This window comes from Microtus ochrogaster, unplaced genomic scaffold (genome assembly GCF_000317375.1).
Source record: "Microtus ochrogaster isolate Prairie Vole_2 unplaced genomic scaffold, MicOch1.0 UNK21, whole genome shotgun sequence".
NCBI lineage: Eukaryota > Metazoa > Chordata > Mammalia > Rodentia > Cricetidae > Microtus > Microtus ochrogaster.
In genome coordinates, this window is record NW_004949119.1 from 2,993,031 (window position 1) to 3,012,996 (window position 19,966).

The 19,966-nt window shown below is 41.3% G+C and overlaps 1 protein-coding gene across 3 annotated transcripts in view; it reads left to right on the plus strand.

The window, feature by feature from the left end:
* Samd8 (sterile alpha motif domain containing 8) overlaps nucleotides 1-19,966 on the plus strand; it is a 50,464-nt gene that overhangs the window by 14,393 nt on the left and 16,105 nt on the right. For 2 of the 3 annotated variants that reach the window (XM_005367665.2, XM_005367667.3), the window contains exons 2-3: nucleotides 15,622-16,214; nucleotides 18,932-19,027. In XM_005367665.2, the coding sequence (XP_005367722.1) occupies nucleotides 15,622-16,214; nucleotides 18,932-19,027 (689 nt within the window). Of the gene's footprint in view, nucleotides 1-626; nucleotides 716-15,621; nucleotides 16,215-18,931; nucleotides 19,028-19,966 lie in introns of those variants that run through there. The other variant, XM_005367666.3, reaches the window with a different exon arrangement.

Below are 19,966 nucleotides of genomic sequence, written 5' to 3' on the forward strand. Positions count from 1 at the left end.
TTTTCGAGACAGGGTTTCTCTGTAGCTTTTTGGTTCCTGTCTTGGAACTAGCTCTTGTAGACCAGGCTGGCCTTGAACTCACAGAGATCCACCTGCTTCTGCCTCCCTAGTGCTGGGATTAAAGGCGTGCGCCACCAACGCCCGGCTAGAACTTTTAAACTTTTTGTTTTGAAATGAAGGTTTACAGGGAGTAGCACAGATAGGCCGAAGAACCCACGTACTGTCATCCACTTTCCTGCTGTAGTTACAAATTACATAACTATAAGACATTATCAGAAACAGGAAACTGTCATTTTATAACGAATAGATTCTTAGACATTGTTCCAATCCAAATAAAGAACTGTTCCTTCATTACAAAGGTCCTTCTCTGTGCTGTTATCTCTAACTCTGGCAACCACTAATCGATTCTTCTATAATCTTGTCAGGTTGAAAGCGTTGCACAAGTAGAACCACACAGTGTGTGACCTTTTGAGACTGGCTTTTTCCGTCAACTCGTATATACTTGAGACTCAAGGTATTGAATATACAATAACTTGTTTTTATTGCAAGGCTGTAGTTGATGGTACCAGTGCACCACAGTTTTAACTGCTGATGTTTTGTAGGCTCTTTTGGATTCTTGGACATTTCAACAAGTAGTGCTGCTGACATTTGTATGTCGGTGTTTGTGTCGGCACAAATTTTCATCTCTTTGGAGCTCTCAGGAGTCGCATTGTTGGTAGGTATAGGTGTAGCTATTCTTCACCGTAACTCAAACTTTCTGATGTGTTTTACACTCTTCTAACAATTTTTTTCTTTTTAAGAAATAGTGATTTTTATTTGTGTGGGTGTCTTGCCTGAACCATGTGTGCAGTACCCAGAGAGGCCAGAAGAGGGGGTTGAATCTCCTGGAACAAGTTACAGATGGTTTCTGAGGTGCCATATATATCTGGGGATTGAACCTGGGTTCTCTGGAGGAGTAGCTAATGTTCTCTCTCTCTCTCTTTCTCCCCCCACCCCCATGTTGCCCTGGATATTTCACTCTGTAGACCAAGCTGGCCTTGAATTCAGAGATTTCCCCCAGCCTCTGCCTTCTAAATTGTGGGGTTTAAAGGTGTGCACCACTATGCCTGTCAAAAATTATTGTTTCTAAAGCACATTGATTATGTCATCTTCTTACTTAAAATGTCCTGTGATTCTCATGGTTCTTAATTTGATAGCATTTTCTATGATTGGTTCCAGTTTGTAGTTGATATGCTTCGTGTTTTTGAGACACAGTCTTACTATGCAGCCGTGGTTAGCCTGAAACTCATTCTGTAGACCTGGCTGACCTCAGACTCAGAATCCACCTGCCTTTGCCCCCCGAGTGTGCACCACCTTGCCTCATGCGGTTGTCTGGGTTGTCTGTTTAATCCTAGCACACTTTTGTGCTTTTTGGTTGTCAGTGGCTCCACACTGTTTCCTGCCTTACACAGTTTCCGTGGTGTCCTTTTACTGCTCCGTCTTCACAGGCTCTGTTCAAATGACACTAGTGACCACTTTTATCTTACCAACTGGAAATAACCTAGGTTTTCCCCAACTCCCTATGTTTTCAGGGTTTGGTGTGTGTGTGTTTGTTTTGTTTTGTTTTTGAAGACAGGGTTTCTCTGTAGTCTTAGAACTCACTCTATAGACCAGGCTGACCTCAAACTCATAGAGATCCTCCTATCTCTGCCTCACAAGTACTGGGATTAATGGTGTGTGCCACCACTGCCTTGCTGTTTCCAATTTTTTAACAAATTACACAAGTCACCACTTTCTTGGTATTGTTTTGAAAACTTAGGTAATTTTATAAGAATTCCTTTCACATTTATTTATTGCCCTTTGACAACCCTTTCTAGACTGTGAAATCTAGGGCAGGATCATTTTGATTCGTTTAGGAATATGACTCATTGGATAGTACAATACTTTACATACAGTTGCAGAGCAAAAATTCATAGATGAATAAATTTGGCATGTGAGGGTATTTACATCTCTGGTGCCTTACTTTCTAGCACCTGTGTGAAGCAGGCCCTTACTAAGTGCAGGGTTGTACAAGACCTGTGACTACAGCATAGCTAGAAAATATTTGGAGCTGTGTTTTACAGTAAGACTGAAGCCCTCAGTTGACAAGGCTGAGCGATGTGTGGGTAAGAACATGCATTTTAACTGATATTTGTAATTGGAGACTGCTTTTCCATTTCCCTGCCATCCAGACCCAGATAATCACACAGAAACTGTATTAGTTACAACATGGTTTGGCCAGTGGCTCAGGTGTATTCCTAGCCAGCTCTTGTATCTTAAATTAATCCATTTCTATTCATCTGTGTATTTCCACAAGGCTGTGACTTGCCAGTAAGGTTTTGGTGACTTTTTCCTTCAGCAGCTACATGGCGTCTGCCTGACACCTTCTTTCTCCCTGTATTCAGTATAGTTTTCCGCCTAGCTATAGTCTTTCCTGCCATAGGCGGAAGCAGCTTCTTTATTAACCAATACTAATAGATATTTATAGTATATAGAAGGGAAATCTTTATTTGTTTTATTTACTGGCTTAAATTGGTCTTGGGTAAGTTGCTGACCCGTTTATATCAGTTGTCTCGTCTATCAGATGGAGACATTAGTAATGTCTGCTGTATGTGACTGCTGTGAGAATTATTGAACGTGAGAGGAAAGCACTTGGAAGCATCTCTGGCATACTGTATGTGTCGTGCTTTGGGTTCCTGCCCTATTCTAATAGCTTTGATAAGAGAGGTCACAGTTCTTGTACTATCACTGAGTTTTTAAAAAGGTTGGATAAATAAGTGCTCCTCAGACTTCTGACTCAGGATTATGTGGTGACACCAAGGCTCAGTGTGCACTTTTGTTGCTTTCGTCAACATGAAACGGATGTCATTTACAAGGAGTGAGTAATGACGATAGAGTGTGAGTTCTTCGCAAAGAAGGTAAAGCCTGAAAACAACATGTTTTTATACATTTTAGGCAAATAATGATAAAGTTGTGAAGGAATGACAGGACAGTGGATACCTGTACTGGGGCACCAATTTTGGTTTCACTAAGAAATAATGAGTGTGGTATATAAGCTGGTTGGGGATAAGGATGACTTTGTATATTTGAATTCTTTACAGTCTCATTATCATTTTTGCTCAAGACTGTCTTCCAGCTTAGTTTCGTGAAGGCTAGTCCTCTTACAAGAATCTATAATACGTTCGCGCTCTCCCCTGAAGGAAAAAAAAAAAAGAATCTATAATACAGTACAAACAGCACTTCAGGCTATGTGTATATTGATAATACAGTACAAGCACATGAAAAGCATTTCCTTTCTGTATTACAAATGATCTAAAATCTGCCTGCATCTTATTTTGAGTACCCTTCTCTTATCATTTTGAAGATAGCAATTTCACCATTTGGGCTTTTTTTGTTTGTTTGTTTTTTGAGACAGGGTTTCTCCGTAGCTTTTTGGTTCCTGTCCTGGAACTAGCTCTTGTAGACCAGGCTGGTCTCGAACTCACAGAGATCCTCCTGCCTCTGCCTCCCAAGTGCTGAGATTAAAGGCGTGTGCCACCACTACTCGGCTCCATTTGGGCTTCTTTAAAGCTAAAATGATCAATCTGATTTGAATCTTCTGGTTTGAATTTGTTGTCCTTCTATGTAGAGAATGTTTTATGGTTGTACATGGTTGTACAGTGGTTCATTTATACCACCTGCTGTAAGTAAAGGTTAAAATAAAGCCATTAATGTCTTTAACCTCACCTCTCAGGAGATAGATGCAGGAGGATCAGGAGTTCAGTGTTATCCTGAGCTATGTGAGAGACTCTGCCTCAAAGGGGGGGTTAAAGATCTGTTTTATTATTTTTAATTGTATGTGTGTGTACATGCATGCATACACGTGTGGGCAGTGACTCTGGAGCCAGAGGTCTCACATGACCTGGAGCTATAATTACAGGAATTTGTGAGCTGCCCAGTATGGATGCTGGGAACTGAACTTGGAAGAACTTCGGAAGAACAGCAAGTGCTCTTAACTACTGAGGTACCTCTCCAGTCCAAAAGCCAAATGTTATAAACACTCCATACAAATCTTTACCTTCTCATCCAAGGCATGTGTTTGTGACCTACCACTGACCACACAGCACAGTTGACAACTAGGCAAATCCAAAATGTAGGTCATTCCATAGAATTGTGCCAGTCTAAATGCTGTCTGTCCCTTGCCCCTTAGAGAGAGAGAGAGAGAGAGAGGAATCATTCTGTATTAAGGATATATAATAACCCAGTGTAATTCATAGCTCTTAACCTCTACCCTGAGAGGAAAAGAGATAGGAAAGGAAAGACAACTAGATATAAAGCCTGGTCTACAGAGATAGTTCCAGGACAGGCTCCAAAACCACAGAGAAACCCTGTTTCGAAAAACAAAAACAAAACAAAAAATAATAATAATTTTCTTAGGTGCAATGATGGATATTATACAGCTATAAGAGGTTATCTTTTAATCCCATGTGGAGTCTTGCTGAGTAGTACAGGCTTGTCTTAAACTCACAGTCTCCAGCTTCTACCTCCCAAGTGCTGGCTTACAGCCATATGCCAGCCACCATGCCCAGAGGAAGTTGTCATTATTGTAATATGCATGCTGAAATATTTATATTTAATGGCATAGTTTCTTGATATTAAATGGTGTGCCCTCACTCCACCTAACTCACTGCATAAAATGCACGTGGGAAAAAAAGTTTATTCTTGAATTTGAATTCTTGCTCTGTCAATTTCAAGTAGGAACCTCGAATTATACTTTTCTGATCATTATCTCATCTATAAAATGAAGTTAATCTGTCTCGTAAAACTGTGGAGTGTTAGAAAAAAAAAACCAAAAAAAAAAAAAGAAAAAAAATCAAAACAAAAAAGTATATGTTGCATAAAATGGTGGGTGTTTATGGTTCTAGCATTTGGGTGACTGGAGGATCAGGTATTCTTTTTTTGGTTTTTCGAGACAGGGTTTCTCTGTGGCTTTGGAGCCTGTCCTGGAACTAGCTCTTGTAGACCAGGCTGGTCTCGAACTCACAGAGATCCGCCTGCTCTGCCTCCCAAGTGCTGGGATTAAAGGTGTGCGCCACCACCGCCCGGCTAGGATCAGGTATTCAAGGCCATCCTTGGCTACTTAATGAATTAAAGGAGATTCTGTCTCAAACCAGTGATCTGTTTTGAGTTCTATGAATAATTTAGATAACAATGATATTTACAGGTGTTCACAAAACCCTACCATCGGTTTAGAATAAGTGAAATTATCTTTAAAAAAAAACAGACTTCAAGTTAGGTTTATTCTAACTCCTTTTCATTTCACACAGAGAGAGAGAACATCCTAGAGTGTGGGGAAATAACTCTGCAGGTAGGATGTGGAGGACCTGAGTTCAGATCTTCATCACCTATGTATGTAAAGAGCCACGCTGTTGGCAGTGGGGACGGGATGACTTACTGGGGCTTGCTGGCCACTGGCTTAGCAACAGGTTTAGTGAGAAAGGGTTTCAGAGGAGTAAGATGGGAAGTGACAGAGCAGGACACCAGTGTCATTGTCTGGGGCCACACATGGGTGCACGCACCCACACATAAATGCCTTATAGCCGGGTGGTGGTGGTGCACAGCTTTAATCCCAGCACTCGGGAGGCAGAGGCAGGCGGATCTCTGTGAGTTCAAGGCCAGCCTGGTCTACAAGAGCTAGTTCCAGGACAGGCTCCAAAAACTACAGAGAAACCCTGTCTCGAAAATAAAAAAACAAAACAAACAAAAACAAAAAAAAAAACCCTATAAACTACTAGTTATATTTCTCATATATAAACTTTAAGGAGAGCCTCTGCGTACAATGAGTGCTGTCCTGTTGAGACACGGTGATGGCACACAGCACTACTCACTACACGCTGTTATGTTCACCATGTTATTACTATTTCCACATCAACATAGGTCAGATCCCCATAAACAGAAAAACATAGCAAAGAATCCAAGATGTTATCTAAACACTAACTCAGTTATATTATTAAATCTTGATTCACTTTTTGTCTTTTGCTACTGAGCCTCACAATATGGTACTGGCTGACCTGGCTCTTGATATGTAAACTCGCTGTGATCCTTCTGCCTTTGCTTTCTACAGTGCTTGGGTCACAGACAGAACCACCATGCCCATCTTGACCCACACTTAAAAGCATTGCATGTAAAGCTTGGTATCTTCCTTTCCCGAAAGTGTATGCTTACCAAGGCACTGCCCCCAAGATATATCCCCAGCTCTGAAAAGTTAATCGGTATATATAAATGGAGCATTTCATTTTGAGATGAAAACTAGAGGTACATTCTAAAGTCACGAGCAATTAAGAAAGCCCTGAAGTGCTGCACAGTGGTGGTGCACGCTTTTAATCCCAGCACTTGGGAGGCAGAGGCTGGAGGATCTCTATAAGTTCGAGGCCAGTCTGGTCTACAAGAGGTAGTTTCAGGACTACTAGGACTGTTATACAGAGAAACCCCGTCTTGAAAAAAACACAAAAAACCACAACAAAAGCCCTGAAGTATTGAGACACAAGCAGTTCACTTCTGCACTCAGCCTTGACTACCAATGGGTCAGAATTAAACTTCACTCCAAGTCATAGATAACAGATAAACAAAAGTAGCTGACTGTTCTGCACTGCACGAAACAAATTGGACTTTATCTTTCCTATGGACACTAGTCATGCAATTTAAAACAGTCTGAGCACAGCAGCTCTCTTAAGTTTTTTGACCAGATTAGTTTAGTTCCTGATAATTAGAGATTTCAGTGGCCTAACAACAGGGGTCTGATCCCTACTACCCTGAGTTGTTTGAGTTAAGGCCTCACTTGGTAGGACACCAGGGTGATCTCCAATTTGAGGATTACTAGTTAAGTACCAACATGAACTTCAAAAATTACTGCCTGGCAATTTTTATAGTTTTAAAATGCTCTTTGAAGCCGGGTGGTGGTGGCGCATGCTTTTAATCCCAGTACTCAGGAGGCAGAGTCAGACGGCTCTTTGTGAGTTCGAGACCAGCCTGGTCTACAAGAGCTAGTTCCAGGACAGGTTCCAACGCAGCAGAGAAACCCTGTCTCAAAAAACAAAAAAACAAAAACAAGAAAAATGCTCTTTGAGTATGTATTACATATACACAAACACACACACACACACACACACAAATACATAGATATATGCATGCATATATACACATCTGTTTTTGAGATGAGATCTCTTACTGAATATGGGAACTTGGAGCTTACTGATTTGAGTAGGCTGGCTGGCCAATGAGCTGTAGGGGATCCCCAGCATTGGGATTATAGACAAATTACTATAGTCCCTTTTCCACCCTGGTGTAGCACGTATTCTTATTGATATTAATAATAAAAACCTGAAGTCAGATATCGGGGTAAAAGCTGAAGGATCAGAGCAGAGCGGCAGCCACTAGAGTTCTTACCCCTACCAGTGCTCAGACTGCAGACTGCATCCGAGCTCCTTATATTCCTCTCTCCTCCACCTCCCTAGTGCTGGGATTAAAGGTGTGTGACTCCCCAAGTACTGTAATTAAAGGTGTGAACCACCACTGCCTGGCCTCTATGGCTAACTAGTAGTTTAGCTCTGCACTGTGATCTTCAGACAAGCTTTATGTTAGATTATAAACAAAATAGCATGACACCCTCCTACCCTAGCCTTTTCAAGTGGTTCTTACATGGATACTGGGGAGCCAGTTCAAGTGCTCATGGTTGCCTGGCAAGCACTCTACCGAGCCAGCTGTGTGTTGTGTATGTTGTACTTTTATGTAACAGTCTTGCTAACTTGACAGTAATAGTAGAAACTTCTTGATTTTGTTGTTTTTTCAAACAAGGTCTCACTATGTAGCTCTGGCTAACCCAAAACTTGCTATGTATGTCAGGCTAGCGTGGAACTCAAGGAGATCTGCCTGCCTCTGAATATCAGGTGTGCTGGGATTACAGGCATCCACCACCATGCCTAACCAGTTCTAGAAACCTTCTGATGGTTTACATTGCTTTTAAATTTTCTATATGTATGTACGCACTGGGGATGAGTTTTCATGGCCTCCTCTATACTAAGCATGCACAATTAGGAGAAAGTCTTTCCTCACGGAATCAGATACTAGTAGGTTTTCCAAAGGCGCCTTTTTATCGCGATTGGCCTTGAACTTACAGAGATCAGCCTGCCTCTGCCTTCTGAGTCCTGAGTGCTGGCCTGTACCACCATGCCTGACTCCACTTTGTTATTTTATGTCTTTAAATTTGTTTTGAATTTTTTTATCTTTGCACATTAGGGATAACGGTTCATAATTTTATTTTCTTGTCATCTCCTCAATTTTGTTGTCAGGAATGAATTCAGAAATATTCTTTCTTTGAAGGCTGTAGAGAATTGGTATTTGGCTTTTGTTTTTTTTGTTGGTGGTAGGTTTTTTGTTTGCTTTATTTTTTGTTTTCTTCTGCTTATTTGTTTGTTTTTAAAGCAGGGTTTCTCTGTGTTGCCCTGCCCATCCTGGAACTTGCTCTGTAAATCAGGCTGGCCTTGATTTGCCTGTTTCTGCCTCCTGAGTCCACCACAGCCTGGCTGGTACTGTTTTTTGTTTGTTTTTGATGCTACCATTGACCAGTGAAGCCCTCTGGGCCTGCAGTCTTGGTAAGAATGTATGACATACTCAATTTCTTTCCCACCCCCCTCTTTTTTTAATTGGTATTTATTGAGCTCTGCATTTTTCTCTGCTCCCCTCCGTGCCTCTCCCCCAAGGTCCCCATGCTCCCAATTTACCCAGGAGATCTTTGTCTTTTTCTACTTTCTACTTCCCATGTAGATTATACTCAGTTTCTTTAAATGGTTTGTTTTGTTTTTGGCATTTACTTACGACAGGGAGTGGGAATTGTCGTGGCACTCCTGTGGACAGCCTGTTCTTTCTTTCCACATGTGTGCCCAGGTATCAAACTCTGCTCGTCTGGTTTGGCAACAAGTGCCTTTACCTCCAGAGCCGTCTTGCTACTTTATATAATTAACATCTATAAACCTTATTCAATGTCTAACAAAGCCCCCAACTCATGTGCATCTTCCTGGAGTGTGTACACATGAGGTCAGGTGCTGATGCAGAGTTTCAGATTCCCGGGGGCTGGAACCACAGGCAGTTGTGAGCCTTGTGACATGGAATCTCGGCTTCTTTATAAGAGCATTATTGTAGCTGTAATCACTGAGCCCTCTCGCCAGCCTCCACATCTGGGAATTTAAAGAAAACTTTTTGTGTGTGTATGGGTGTTATTTCTGCTAACATGTCTGTGCACCAAGTGTCTGCCTGGTGCCCATGGAAGCCAGAAGAGGATATCAGAGTCTCCTGGAACTAGAGTTACAGGTGCTTATGAAAAGATTTCCCACATAGATTCTAAACAAGGTGCTTAAGGGAAAGGAGGAGGATGGGCTCAGGAAGAAAGTAGGACACACCTGAGACCTGAGCTTCTCTCAGGGAGTTACCTAGTTTTTTCTTTATCTAGTTGGGGGGGGGGGGTGGATACAGCTAGGATTCTGTGTTCTGAGTTCATCATCATGAAGGCCAGACTGGCCCCAAATTCTAGATATGCCTGACTTCAACCTCCTCAGTGCTGGGTGATAGGCATGTTCCCAGTGTAATGGATTAATAAAAATGCTGCAGGATCCCCGGTGGCAGGCAGCAGGCCATGTGGCTGCAGGCAGTAGGCAGGGGGCCCTGAGAGCATCCAGTCCCAGGCAGGGACGGCTGCAGGTCCCAGAGCAGTGGCTGGTCCTGGGCAGGGAGACATGCAGGGGTGGGAAAGAGACAGAGACATGGATAGGCACGCCATGCAGAGTGAGGTTGGATATTTATTTAGTGGGTTATGGAGGGGGAAGGGAAGAAGAACAGAACAGAGAGGGAGAAAGGGGGAGAGACAGAAGCTGCCTCTTAGGGAAACGGAAGAGTCAGGCTGTAGCAGGAAGGAAGATCTGCCTGCCTCAGCAGATGGGGGTGGGGTAGGCATGGCTTGTCTCCTAAAGGGGCAGAACAGATCATTATACCCAGCACACCTATTTTTATGTAGCATGTTGAAATGTATGATACAGCTGTCATAATTATAAATTTCCTTTTACCTTCTAATTTTGTTATCTCTGTCAGTTCTGATCAATTTCTATTGATTCCCCCCCCCCATGGATTATAATGTCTTGCTTTTGGATTCTAGTCTTACATATCCTATAAAGATTCCTTAACTTGCAAGATGTATTTAACATTTGTGAGGCTAGATCAGAGAAATGTGTAGCCTAGGGTAACTTTTTTCATTAGCAGCAAAATGACATTTGGGAGCCAAACAATTCTTTTGTAGAGAGGATTCCAGTACACTACTTTTCTGCTGGTTTTTCATCCTTTTTGTTTGTTTTGAGACAGGGTCACTCTATGTAACTGTGTAACTCTAGTTGGTCTGGAACTTGGCAGGATGTTCTGTGTTGCATGGGTTGGTCAAAAAAAGAGGTCATTCCGAGATGAAATTTTAAGGGCTGTGTGGCAGCAGGGAGGTCCAGCCTCCGAAGATCTAAACCCTGAACAGCCAGGCATATTCATGGATTGTTACACAAAGTTGTTTTTTGGTTGCAGTATTTCCTCACAGCAAGGTTCTGTCTAATCTATACCCTCTGGAGGGAAGCGTCACATGCCCTCAGGACTTTAGTCCTTTCCTGTGAGTCAGTTGTTTTACCTGATAGTACAAGAGCCTTAGGCAAAGTCAGAGGAGGCTGCAAAGTCCCTTCAGATAAACAGCTAAGATTCGTGAAGGTCAGAGTACTTCTAGAAAACTGCTGTTCTCTCCGGTGTTTAATCCAAGATACAGGGAAGCTCTTCATCCTAGTACTACCCCAGATACAGCGACTCTACTAAATGCCTACAACAGGAACTTGCTGTATAGATCAAGCTGGCCCTGAACTCAGAGACCCTCTTGCCTCTGTCATCTGAGTGCTAGTATTAAAACATATACTGTCACCATTCCTGACAGGTTTTTTTTTTTTGAGGGCGGGTGTCTTACAGTTACCACTACTGTGGTGAAACACCATACCATGACCAAAGCAACTTGGAGGGGTGTTAATTGGCTTACATTTCTATATCACTGTTCATCATTGAAGGAAGTCATCACAGGATAAGAACCTGGAGGCAGGAGATGACGCCGGGCAGAGTGCTGTTTCCTGGCTTGCTCATCATGGCTGCTCAGCCTGTTTTCTTAATAGAACCCAGGACCAGCCCAGGGATGATTCCACCCACAATGGCCTGGGCCCTCCACCATCAATCACTGATTAAGAAAATGCTCTACAGGCTTGCCTACAGCTCAGTCTTATGGAACATTTTCTCAACTGGAGTTCTCTCCTGTCAGATGGCTCTAGCCTGTGTCAAGTTAGATAAAATTAGACAGCACACAGAGTCCCTGATAAATTCTGTATAGTACTCTCTGGCCTTGAACTTGCCTTGGCTTGGCCTTCAGAGGGTTGAGGCTGCAGGTGAGTACCACCACAGCTGAGAGCATTATGGGATTTTTACCAGCATCCCTGGTGTCTACTTCCTACAAGCTAGTAACCCCCCTCACCTAGTGGTGACAATGAAGCATTCATACACATACTGCTGACTTTCCCTGGATTGTGAGGGGAGTTAGCCTTAGTTGAGAACTGTGGTTTTAGATTTGATTTTGCCCCACTGATGATGTGGTGTTCTTCTGAAGCCCCATGAATTGTGAACTGTTGGTTAGTCTGATTGTAATTGGCTTTTGTGGTTGTTTATGTTGGGAATGCTTTTGGATGGTTTCTTCTCTATTTTGACATATGCATGTTCTGATGAATATTCAAGGGAGACTCTCTGTGTATCTCTGCAGTCTCCATCTGAGTGTTTCTGTGGTATTCAGCCCCACAAATACAGGCATTTTGATCAGCTCAGCTCAGCGTGTCTTCCAGGCTTCAACTCACCTGGGTTTCTTGTCTTACGCCTCTCCTGGTCTAAAAGCTCTCAAGGTATTAAGCTGAAGTAATATGAGCTACCTCATTTGCTTACTGTCTCTCTGGAATTCAGCTTATAGCCATCATTTTGAATCTTTTTCATGTCTTTTTTTTTTTTAAGATTTTTTAGAAAAATTTATGTGTACAGTGCTCTGTCTGTGTGTATGCCTGCAGGTCAGAAGAGGGCACCAGATCTCATTACAGATGGTTGTGAGTCACCATGTGGTGACTGGGAATTGAACCCAGGACCTCTGGAAGGAAGAGCAGGCAGTGCTCTTAAACCATTGAGCCATCTCTCCAGCCCCCTTTTCGTGTATTTTTATTTATTATTTGATTACTTCAAATTAGAGGGTAAATTTTTTTCTATTTTTATAACTTGGCCAGAAGCAGCAGTCCTATTGATATTATTATTAATAATTGATGTGAATCAATTATTAGTTAAAATGGAAAAGCATCCTTGAAGATTTACTGAGCAAAATTTTTTTATTGATTTGTATAAAACCAATGTCCGTCGTATTCTTTGCTCAGTTTTCGTTCCCTGGAATTCCTGTGGTGCAACATGACTATTAAATGAAGCTTGCTATCATTTCTAATATTCCTCTTTACTACACGTTCTCACAGTTGGGGCTAACTACTGGTTACTGGGACCCTGTAACTATTATGTAGTAGCACACAATTAAAGGACATGCACTGACCTGATGAGGTAGAGCGGTGAAATGTGTCATGCTTTGAAGGCTTTCCCACAACAAGCTCAAAGGCTTCCAGGAGACTTCTGTGTTCTAACTTGTATTTTCTAGTGGCTAAGGCTTGGGCATCAAAGCCAGTTAGCTTGACTGAAGTTGAAAGAACTGGTGAGTTAGTATGGGGAGAAATGTGAAAGAAGAGAAGAATCATTTTGCTCAGAGTATGAGATGAAACTGTACAAAGAGTAATGCTGCGAGGATGGGAGTGACGTGGAACCCGCTGGTGGTGAGCCATGGGAGAGGAGGGAAAGTAGAAGAATCGAGATAGAGCCGAGAATTTTACTTGTGGATGAGGTTTGCTACTTGGTAACCGCTGCTGAGTTTATAGCATGTCTTGTTAGGTATCCAAGTTTGATGATTTAGTCAGAGCATACCCGGGAGAAAGGAAGATGCAGATGTAGCAGAAAGGGCAAAACCATAGTTCAGTGGAATTTTACATATGCTATATATAACTGCAGCAGACTTAAAATACAAACCCTTTGTAGATGCATACATTGTTAATTTTTTAAGATTGGAAAAAATGTGGATTGATAATGAAATACAGCTTTAAGCTTTCTGAAAATGAGGGTTGCTTTTTTGGTATCAAGACAATATTTAATGATGGACATTTTCATCTTTGGGTGAGTTTCATCAAGGGTGTCTCTTATTTTATGAATACTTTTGATGATATGGGTGAGCTCATTGGTTAAAATATCTGTTTTTGTTCAGTGGTATTAAGTCTTTAACAAGTGTTTGTGTGGGAAGGGACGGCTGTGTAGCATCACCCGCCTTTTGCTTTTCTTAACCTAAAAAAGCTGAGAAGTTTTTCTTAGTCTACAATGTGTTCTGTAAAGCCAAGATAAACGCTTAAATCAGGAGATCTGAGCATCATCTGGTCGGGAGGTGAAAAAGATGGACTGTCTCATGCATTCTGGAGACCTGTGTCCTGGAGGATATGCATTTGTACTAATGTTTGGTTTTGCTTTTTAAAGCAAATTGTATAATGAACTTTCACAAATGAAACCTATATCTTCTCAGAACACTTTACTGCAACTTTTTTTTTAAGCTAGATATTTATTGTATCATTGTGGATTTAAAAAAAAAATAACTCCTGGGGGCTGGAGAGGTGGCTCAGAGGTTAAGAGCACTGCCCTCTCTTCCAGAGGTCTTGAGTTCAATTCCCAGCAACCACATGGTGGCTCACAGTCATCTGTAATGAGATCTGGTGCCCTCTTCTGGTGTGCAGGGATACATGTAGACAGAACATAATAAATCTTTAAAAAAAAATAACTCCTGTTTTTTTAAACATTATTCAGAAGGGAATGTAGTGAGCTATTTGAAATTCAGAAAACCCACAGGCTTTAAAAGTCAGAAAAGTAGGCACATGAGAAGTAGTTTTGGTTTTCTTTTTTCTGTATCGGCCTTTGCTTCCTATGTATCTGATACACTTTATGAACTTGAAATAGACTCAGGTTTCACAAAGAAAAAGAACATAAATAGCTGAGCAGGATCAAAGTAGCAAAACTTATCAGTACTTTTAAAAACAGTGCATTAAGTAGCCTTTTATAACTATAATCTGAATTTATAGCTGTATAACTTTTATAATTATAATCTGAATTTTGCTTCATATTTTTGAGTATATTGAAATGACAGTTCTCTTTTAAAACTTTGACCCCTATCTCCCATAAGTTCCTTTTCAGTTCTGCAGTGGGACTTTCAAGAACTCAAAGGAACTTAGCTCAAATTCATAGCTATATTAAAATCTTTTTATCTGTTGGCTAAATTATTTTTTATATAGTAGATTGAAATGTACAAATCTAAAATTTCCTGGAATGATTCTTTTCCACCTCAAGTGGGGAAAATTTTTCCCATGAACATGACAATTTCAGAGATTTAATTTTTTCCATATGTCTTTTATAGATTTCATTTTATAAAAAATATTAAAATGAGATTTTCCTCTTTCCATTGTTCTCCATGGTAATCTTTTGAAGTAATTGTTGAAATGCTGTGGAAACTCCACCTGTAAAACACCTTTCTCTAAAGTATTAAAACTGCTGGTATAGCTCAGGGTAGATCACTTGCCGTGTCCTGTATGAGTTCGGAGTCAACAACTGCCCTTCATAAAACCAAACCATCTGTCATCAACCTCTTAAAATGATTAGAATGTTAGTCTGAAGTCACTCGTTACTCGTGGAGACCCAAAAATGTGAGCCTGTTTTCACCTTGTCTAAAGGTCAGAGAGTTGAAACTTCTGTTCCTTCTGTTTATTGTGTTTCTACCTCAAAGGTTCCACCACAGTTTAGACCAGAGAGTTCTGATCTCTCAGGTTATTGTCAACAGGTGTGGCTAATATTTAGACCTTAAACAAAAGTCTAAGGATCCAACTAAGTTCTACTCCCTTAGGGAGATGATAAACCCGTGGTTTTATCTACGGGTTTTTTTTATTTGCCTACAGAATGTTTTGGTCTAGGGTGTGAGCAGGACTCCTCTTGCCCAGCGATCTTCAACTGGTCTGTTCATTTCCTTGTATCATGTTAAAGTTTTTATCTTACTCCTAGTTTTGGGGGTCAGGTATTTTAAGCAGTTGGAAATTGAAGCAGGTGATTTTCAGCACTCTCTGGAATCCCTCCCTCCCAGTACCATCCTGTCTCTGTTTTATTTCACGCCTCTGTTCTCTTATCTTTCTAATCCCCATGCCCCTACCTTGGTAAGTGGCATTTTTGTCAAAGCTGGTCTCTGACAATTACTGAATAACTTTTGTTTCTTTGGCTGTGGAAGCCAGTGAGGGCAGTATGGGTACTTTATTGTTTCTGGTATGCGTGTTTGCATTTGGTCTTTAATGAAGATGTTGGACTACTGTAAAGATTTTATTAAAGTTTTTGTTTTGTTTTCCTGTTTTCTCTTGCCAGGCAGTGGAGGAAGAAATGGCAGGCCCTAGTCAACTCTGCATTCGCCGCTGGACTACCAAGCATGTAGCGGTGTGGCTGAAGGATGAAGGTTTCTTTGAATATGTGGACATTTTATGCAATAAGCACCGACTTGATGGAATCACTTTACTCACACTTACTGAATATGATCTTCGATCTCCTCCTCTGGAAATCAAAGTCCTAGGAGACATTAAAAGGTTAATGCTCTCAGTCAGAAAACTGCAGAAAATCCATATTGATGTTTTGGAGGAGATGGGATACAACAGTGATAATCCCATGAGTCCCATGACTCCGTTCATCAGTGCTCTTCAGAGCGCAGACTGGCTCTGCAATGGAGAGCCCACACAGGACTGCGATGGGCCCGTCACTGACTTGAGTTCTGATCAGTACCAGTACATGAATGGCAAAAACAAGCATTCTGTTCGAAGACTGGACCCAGAGTACTGGAAGACCATACTGAGTTGTGTATACGTTTTTATAGTATTCGGGTTTACATCTTTCATTATGGTTATTGTTCACGAGCGAGTTCCTGACATGCAGACCTATCCACCACTCCCGGATATATTCTTAGACAGGTAGGTTTTGTTTCTAGAGTCACAGTAGTAGCAATGTGGGTAATTACATTGTGATTGTAGCTGGCATTGCCTTGTCTGGTGCCATCAAAGGACATGCTTGCCAAGCATGGTGGCACATACTTGTACTCTGGGATCTGAAGTAGGTGGACCACAGGCTCAAGCTCTGGGCAGTTTATAAAGGATATTATGTTAGGGGGGTGTTTGTAATGGACTCAGCTGCCTTTTTTTTTTTCCAGTAGTACAAAATAATTCAGGGATTGATTTTGTTTTTATTACACACTGAATAAAACTAAGCAAATATATATATTAAATAAAAAAGAAATAGTTGAGGGCAGAAGAGAGGTCTCAGCAGTTAAGCGCACTGGCTGTTCTTTCAGAGGACCTGGGTTTGATTCCCAGCACCCACATGGCAGTTCACAGCTGTGTATAAGTACAGTTCTAGGGGACCCAACACCCTCACACAGACATGCATGCAGGTAAAACATCAATTTAAATTTTAATTAAATAAAAATAAATGTTAAGAAAAGAGCTGGTGGTGTTGCATATCCTTAATCCCAGTGCTTGTGAGGCAGAAGCAGGCAGATCTCTGAGTTCAAGGCCAGCCTGGTCTATAAAGCGAGTTCCATGACAGCCAGGGCTACAAAGGGAAGCCCTATCTTGAAAAACCAAAAATAAATATTCTAAGGTTATAAAAAGCAAGAAAAGAACAGTGAGTAACAACTGTTTTGCTTAAGTGATTTTTTTTTAAAAATTAGCAATACCTCCTTGTTTTTCATTGCTGGTGATTGAACCCAGAACTGATTCCATGTTGGGTCAGTGCTCTTCCACCAAGCTATAGCTGTAAGTACCTTGAGGGGACACCGCCTGTTATAGGTAATAGTATTCTGGTCACTACTCAGTCTGCTCACCTCCTACAGTATACCCAATAAACTATTGTTCCTGCTTATTTAAAAAAAAAGAAAAAGGAGTGGTAGTAATGGATTTTAAAACATTGAAGAAAATATTCTCTGACTGTAGGAAACAGACAAGAAATAGTGGGTGTGAAGGGAAGCTATCTGCATCCTTCAGTGTGCATTTGATTCAGGAAAGTTGTTAGTGGATGCTCAGATTCGTTTGATGGAAAGCCGCTGAGCAGCAGCCTGTTTGCGTTATTGAAGCTTCATCTTTCACTTTACTTAATTGCAGAGGAAACAGGTGCTTTACAGTGCTGGGACCTGACAGGTCAGATCCAGCACCACGGCAAGCAGACAGACCTCACCTTGATAATAGTCTTGCCCCACAGGAAATTTTAACCTAAGTTTGATCACGAGGAAATAGTCAGACACACAAAAAGGAACATTTCACACAATAGCTCACTGGAGTCTCCAGAAAAGTCAGTGTTGTAGTTACAACAGGGGATTGTGAGGGAAATTGAAGGGATACACCAAGGTCAATACATGGTAATTGGATTCTAATCAAGAAAATTTAGTTGCAAAGAGCATTGAGGGGAATTAGAACTGTGTGGAGTGGGTGTGTAGTAAACGGGATGCTGACTAGTGCTGCAGTTCTCGGTGCAGCGGTCTGAAGGTCAGCCTTACTCTCTGAGATGCGTGTAGTTAGGGAGGAGATGTATCTGTAACTTACTTTGGAGGACTCTAAAATGTGTGAAATGAAACAAATATGGCAAAAACATTAAAAATAGATAACTGAAAGATATAAGTGAAGAGTATTAAGTCTTGTTTTTGTAAGCTTTTTAGAAGGATCACGATTTTTTTCAAATAAATAGTGATGATGGGAGGACATGGGGATTGAAGACAATCAGATCTTTGCTGTAAGGTCAATTAAAGATTGCAAAGAAGTGGACATAGGGCTTGATCGCAGGGCTATACTGTAGGATGTTGTACTGGTAGGGATGACCTGGGGTAGGTTTGTGTTTGGGTTCTTACATATATTTTTATGTATTATACCTAAAGCATAGAATTCTTGAAATTGAGGGTGTGAAGAGAAATATTAGTAATGACAAGGTTCAGGCTATAACAGCCAGTGCTGTGGTAGGGCAAAGGGCAAGATAATAGGAGAAAAGATAAAAGGGAAGGGAGCAAGAATGCCATTATAACCAGTATAACAGGAGGAGTAATGGGGGAGGGAGGGAGGGAGGAGCATGAGTAAGTACCTGGAAACTTTTCTAGAAGAGGTTTTTATTAGCTCTAGAAAATTAGAAGTTTTACAGGAGGAGTATCATCATAATTTTTGTATGGCTATAAGCTTACATTGAGTAAAAGCTAAAACAGCTGTTCTTAATAGTGAATGAGAGACTCATACAGAGAAAGGTGTGTGTGTGTGTGTGTGTGTGTGTGTGTGTGTGTGTGTGTGTGTGTGTGTGTGTGTGTGTGATTACTAAAAGATTTAATGTAGGATGAAATAGAGTAAAGCTGGGGAGCAGTACTTCGGTACTTAGGTTTACTTTTGGGAAGAAGTGGATTTACCTTTGTATGTGTAGGTATATTTCTTGTTGGGAGCAGGGTCTCACTGTTTCCCTAGATATCCTGGAACTCTTTATGTAGACCAGGCTGGTCTGAAACTTGGAAATCCATCTGCTGATTTTTAACCCCCAGGCTTTTCAAATATCTCCTGAGAAAGGTAACGTTCTACAGAGCAGTTCTGAGGTTGAAGCATTGTATGAAAAGGGGTGCATCTGCTCGTTTTCAGTTCCAGAAAGAACTGTTTTTCTGTTGCAGTGTTCCCAGGATCCCGTGGGCCTTCTCCATGACTGAAGTGTGTGGCATGATTCTGTGCTACATTTGGATCCTGGTTCTTCTTCTTCACAAGCACAGGTATTCCCGATTCCTTTTTTCTTTTTTTTTTGTATTCCCGATTTCTAAGGACTGAAAACGTCTGACTCATTTCGAGTTGTCAAGCCTGGTTCTTCCCTCTGCATTGCTCTGGAAGATTTCCCTCTGCTCAGTGTGACATAGCTTTTTACAAAAGAAAATTGGGGCTATGGTTAAGGAAAGTTCTAAGACTGATATATTATTTAATAATATTGTGAATGTTTTTTATAGGGGAAAGGGTAGTCAGCCTTGGGCCAGTCCTTGCTAGTCTAGCCTTCTCCTACTCTTACCTTCTGTTCCTTCTCTTCTTCCTCTCAACTTTCTCCTTTCTTCTTCTTCTTCAAAAACAAACTAGAAATACCACTTCTTTAAAGAGATAGAAAAGCTTCCAAGGACAGTGTTAGGTTAGGTGTTTGATTGGAGGAGGGAAGCGCGTGAAGCAGCTGTTTGCCTGTCCTGCACATCTGAGATGGTGAGGTTGCTCAGTGGGGAGAGTGCTTCTTGATGCTTTCACCACAAAATGCAAAGGGAAGACTTTTTTCTTTTTGTAATCACAAATAAAAACAGCAGTCGGGTGGTGGTGGCACACGCCTTTAATCCCAGTACTCGGGAGGCAGAGGCAGGCGGATCTCTGAGTTCAAAGCCAGCCTGCTCTACAAGAGTGAGTTCCAGGCAGCCAGAGCTCTTACACAGAGAAACTTAGAAAAACCAAAAAATAAATAAATAAATAAATAAACACTGCAGAGAAGGCACAAAAGTAGGAAGACCCTTTTCTACTTCCTTAATGAGTCTTACTTGATGTCAAAAAAAAAATAGGAAAGAAAATCAGGCTTAGTGATTAAGAAAATTATTATAAAACTCTGTGGTTAAGCCGCTGTCCATTGATTTTAGAAGCCTGGAGAGGAATGCCTGGGAGTTGTCTTGCAATTGGGGCCCTCCCTC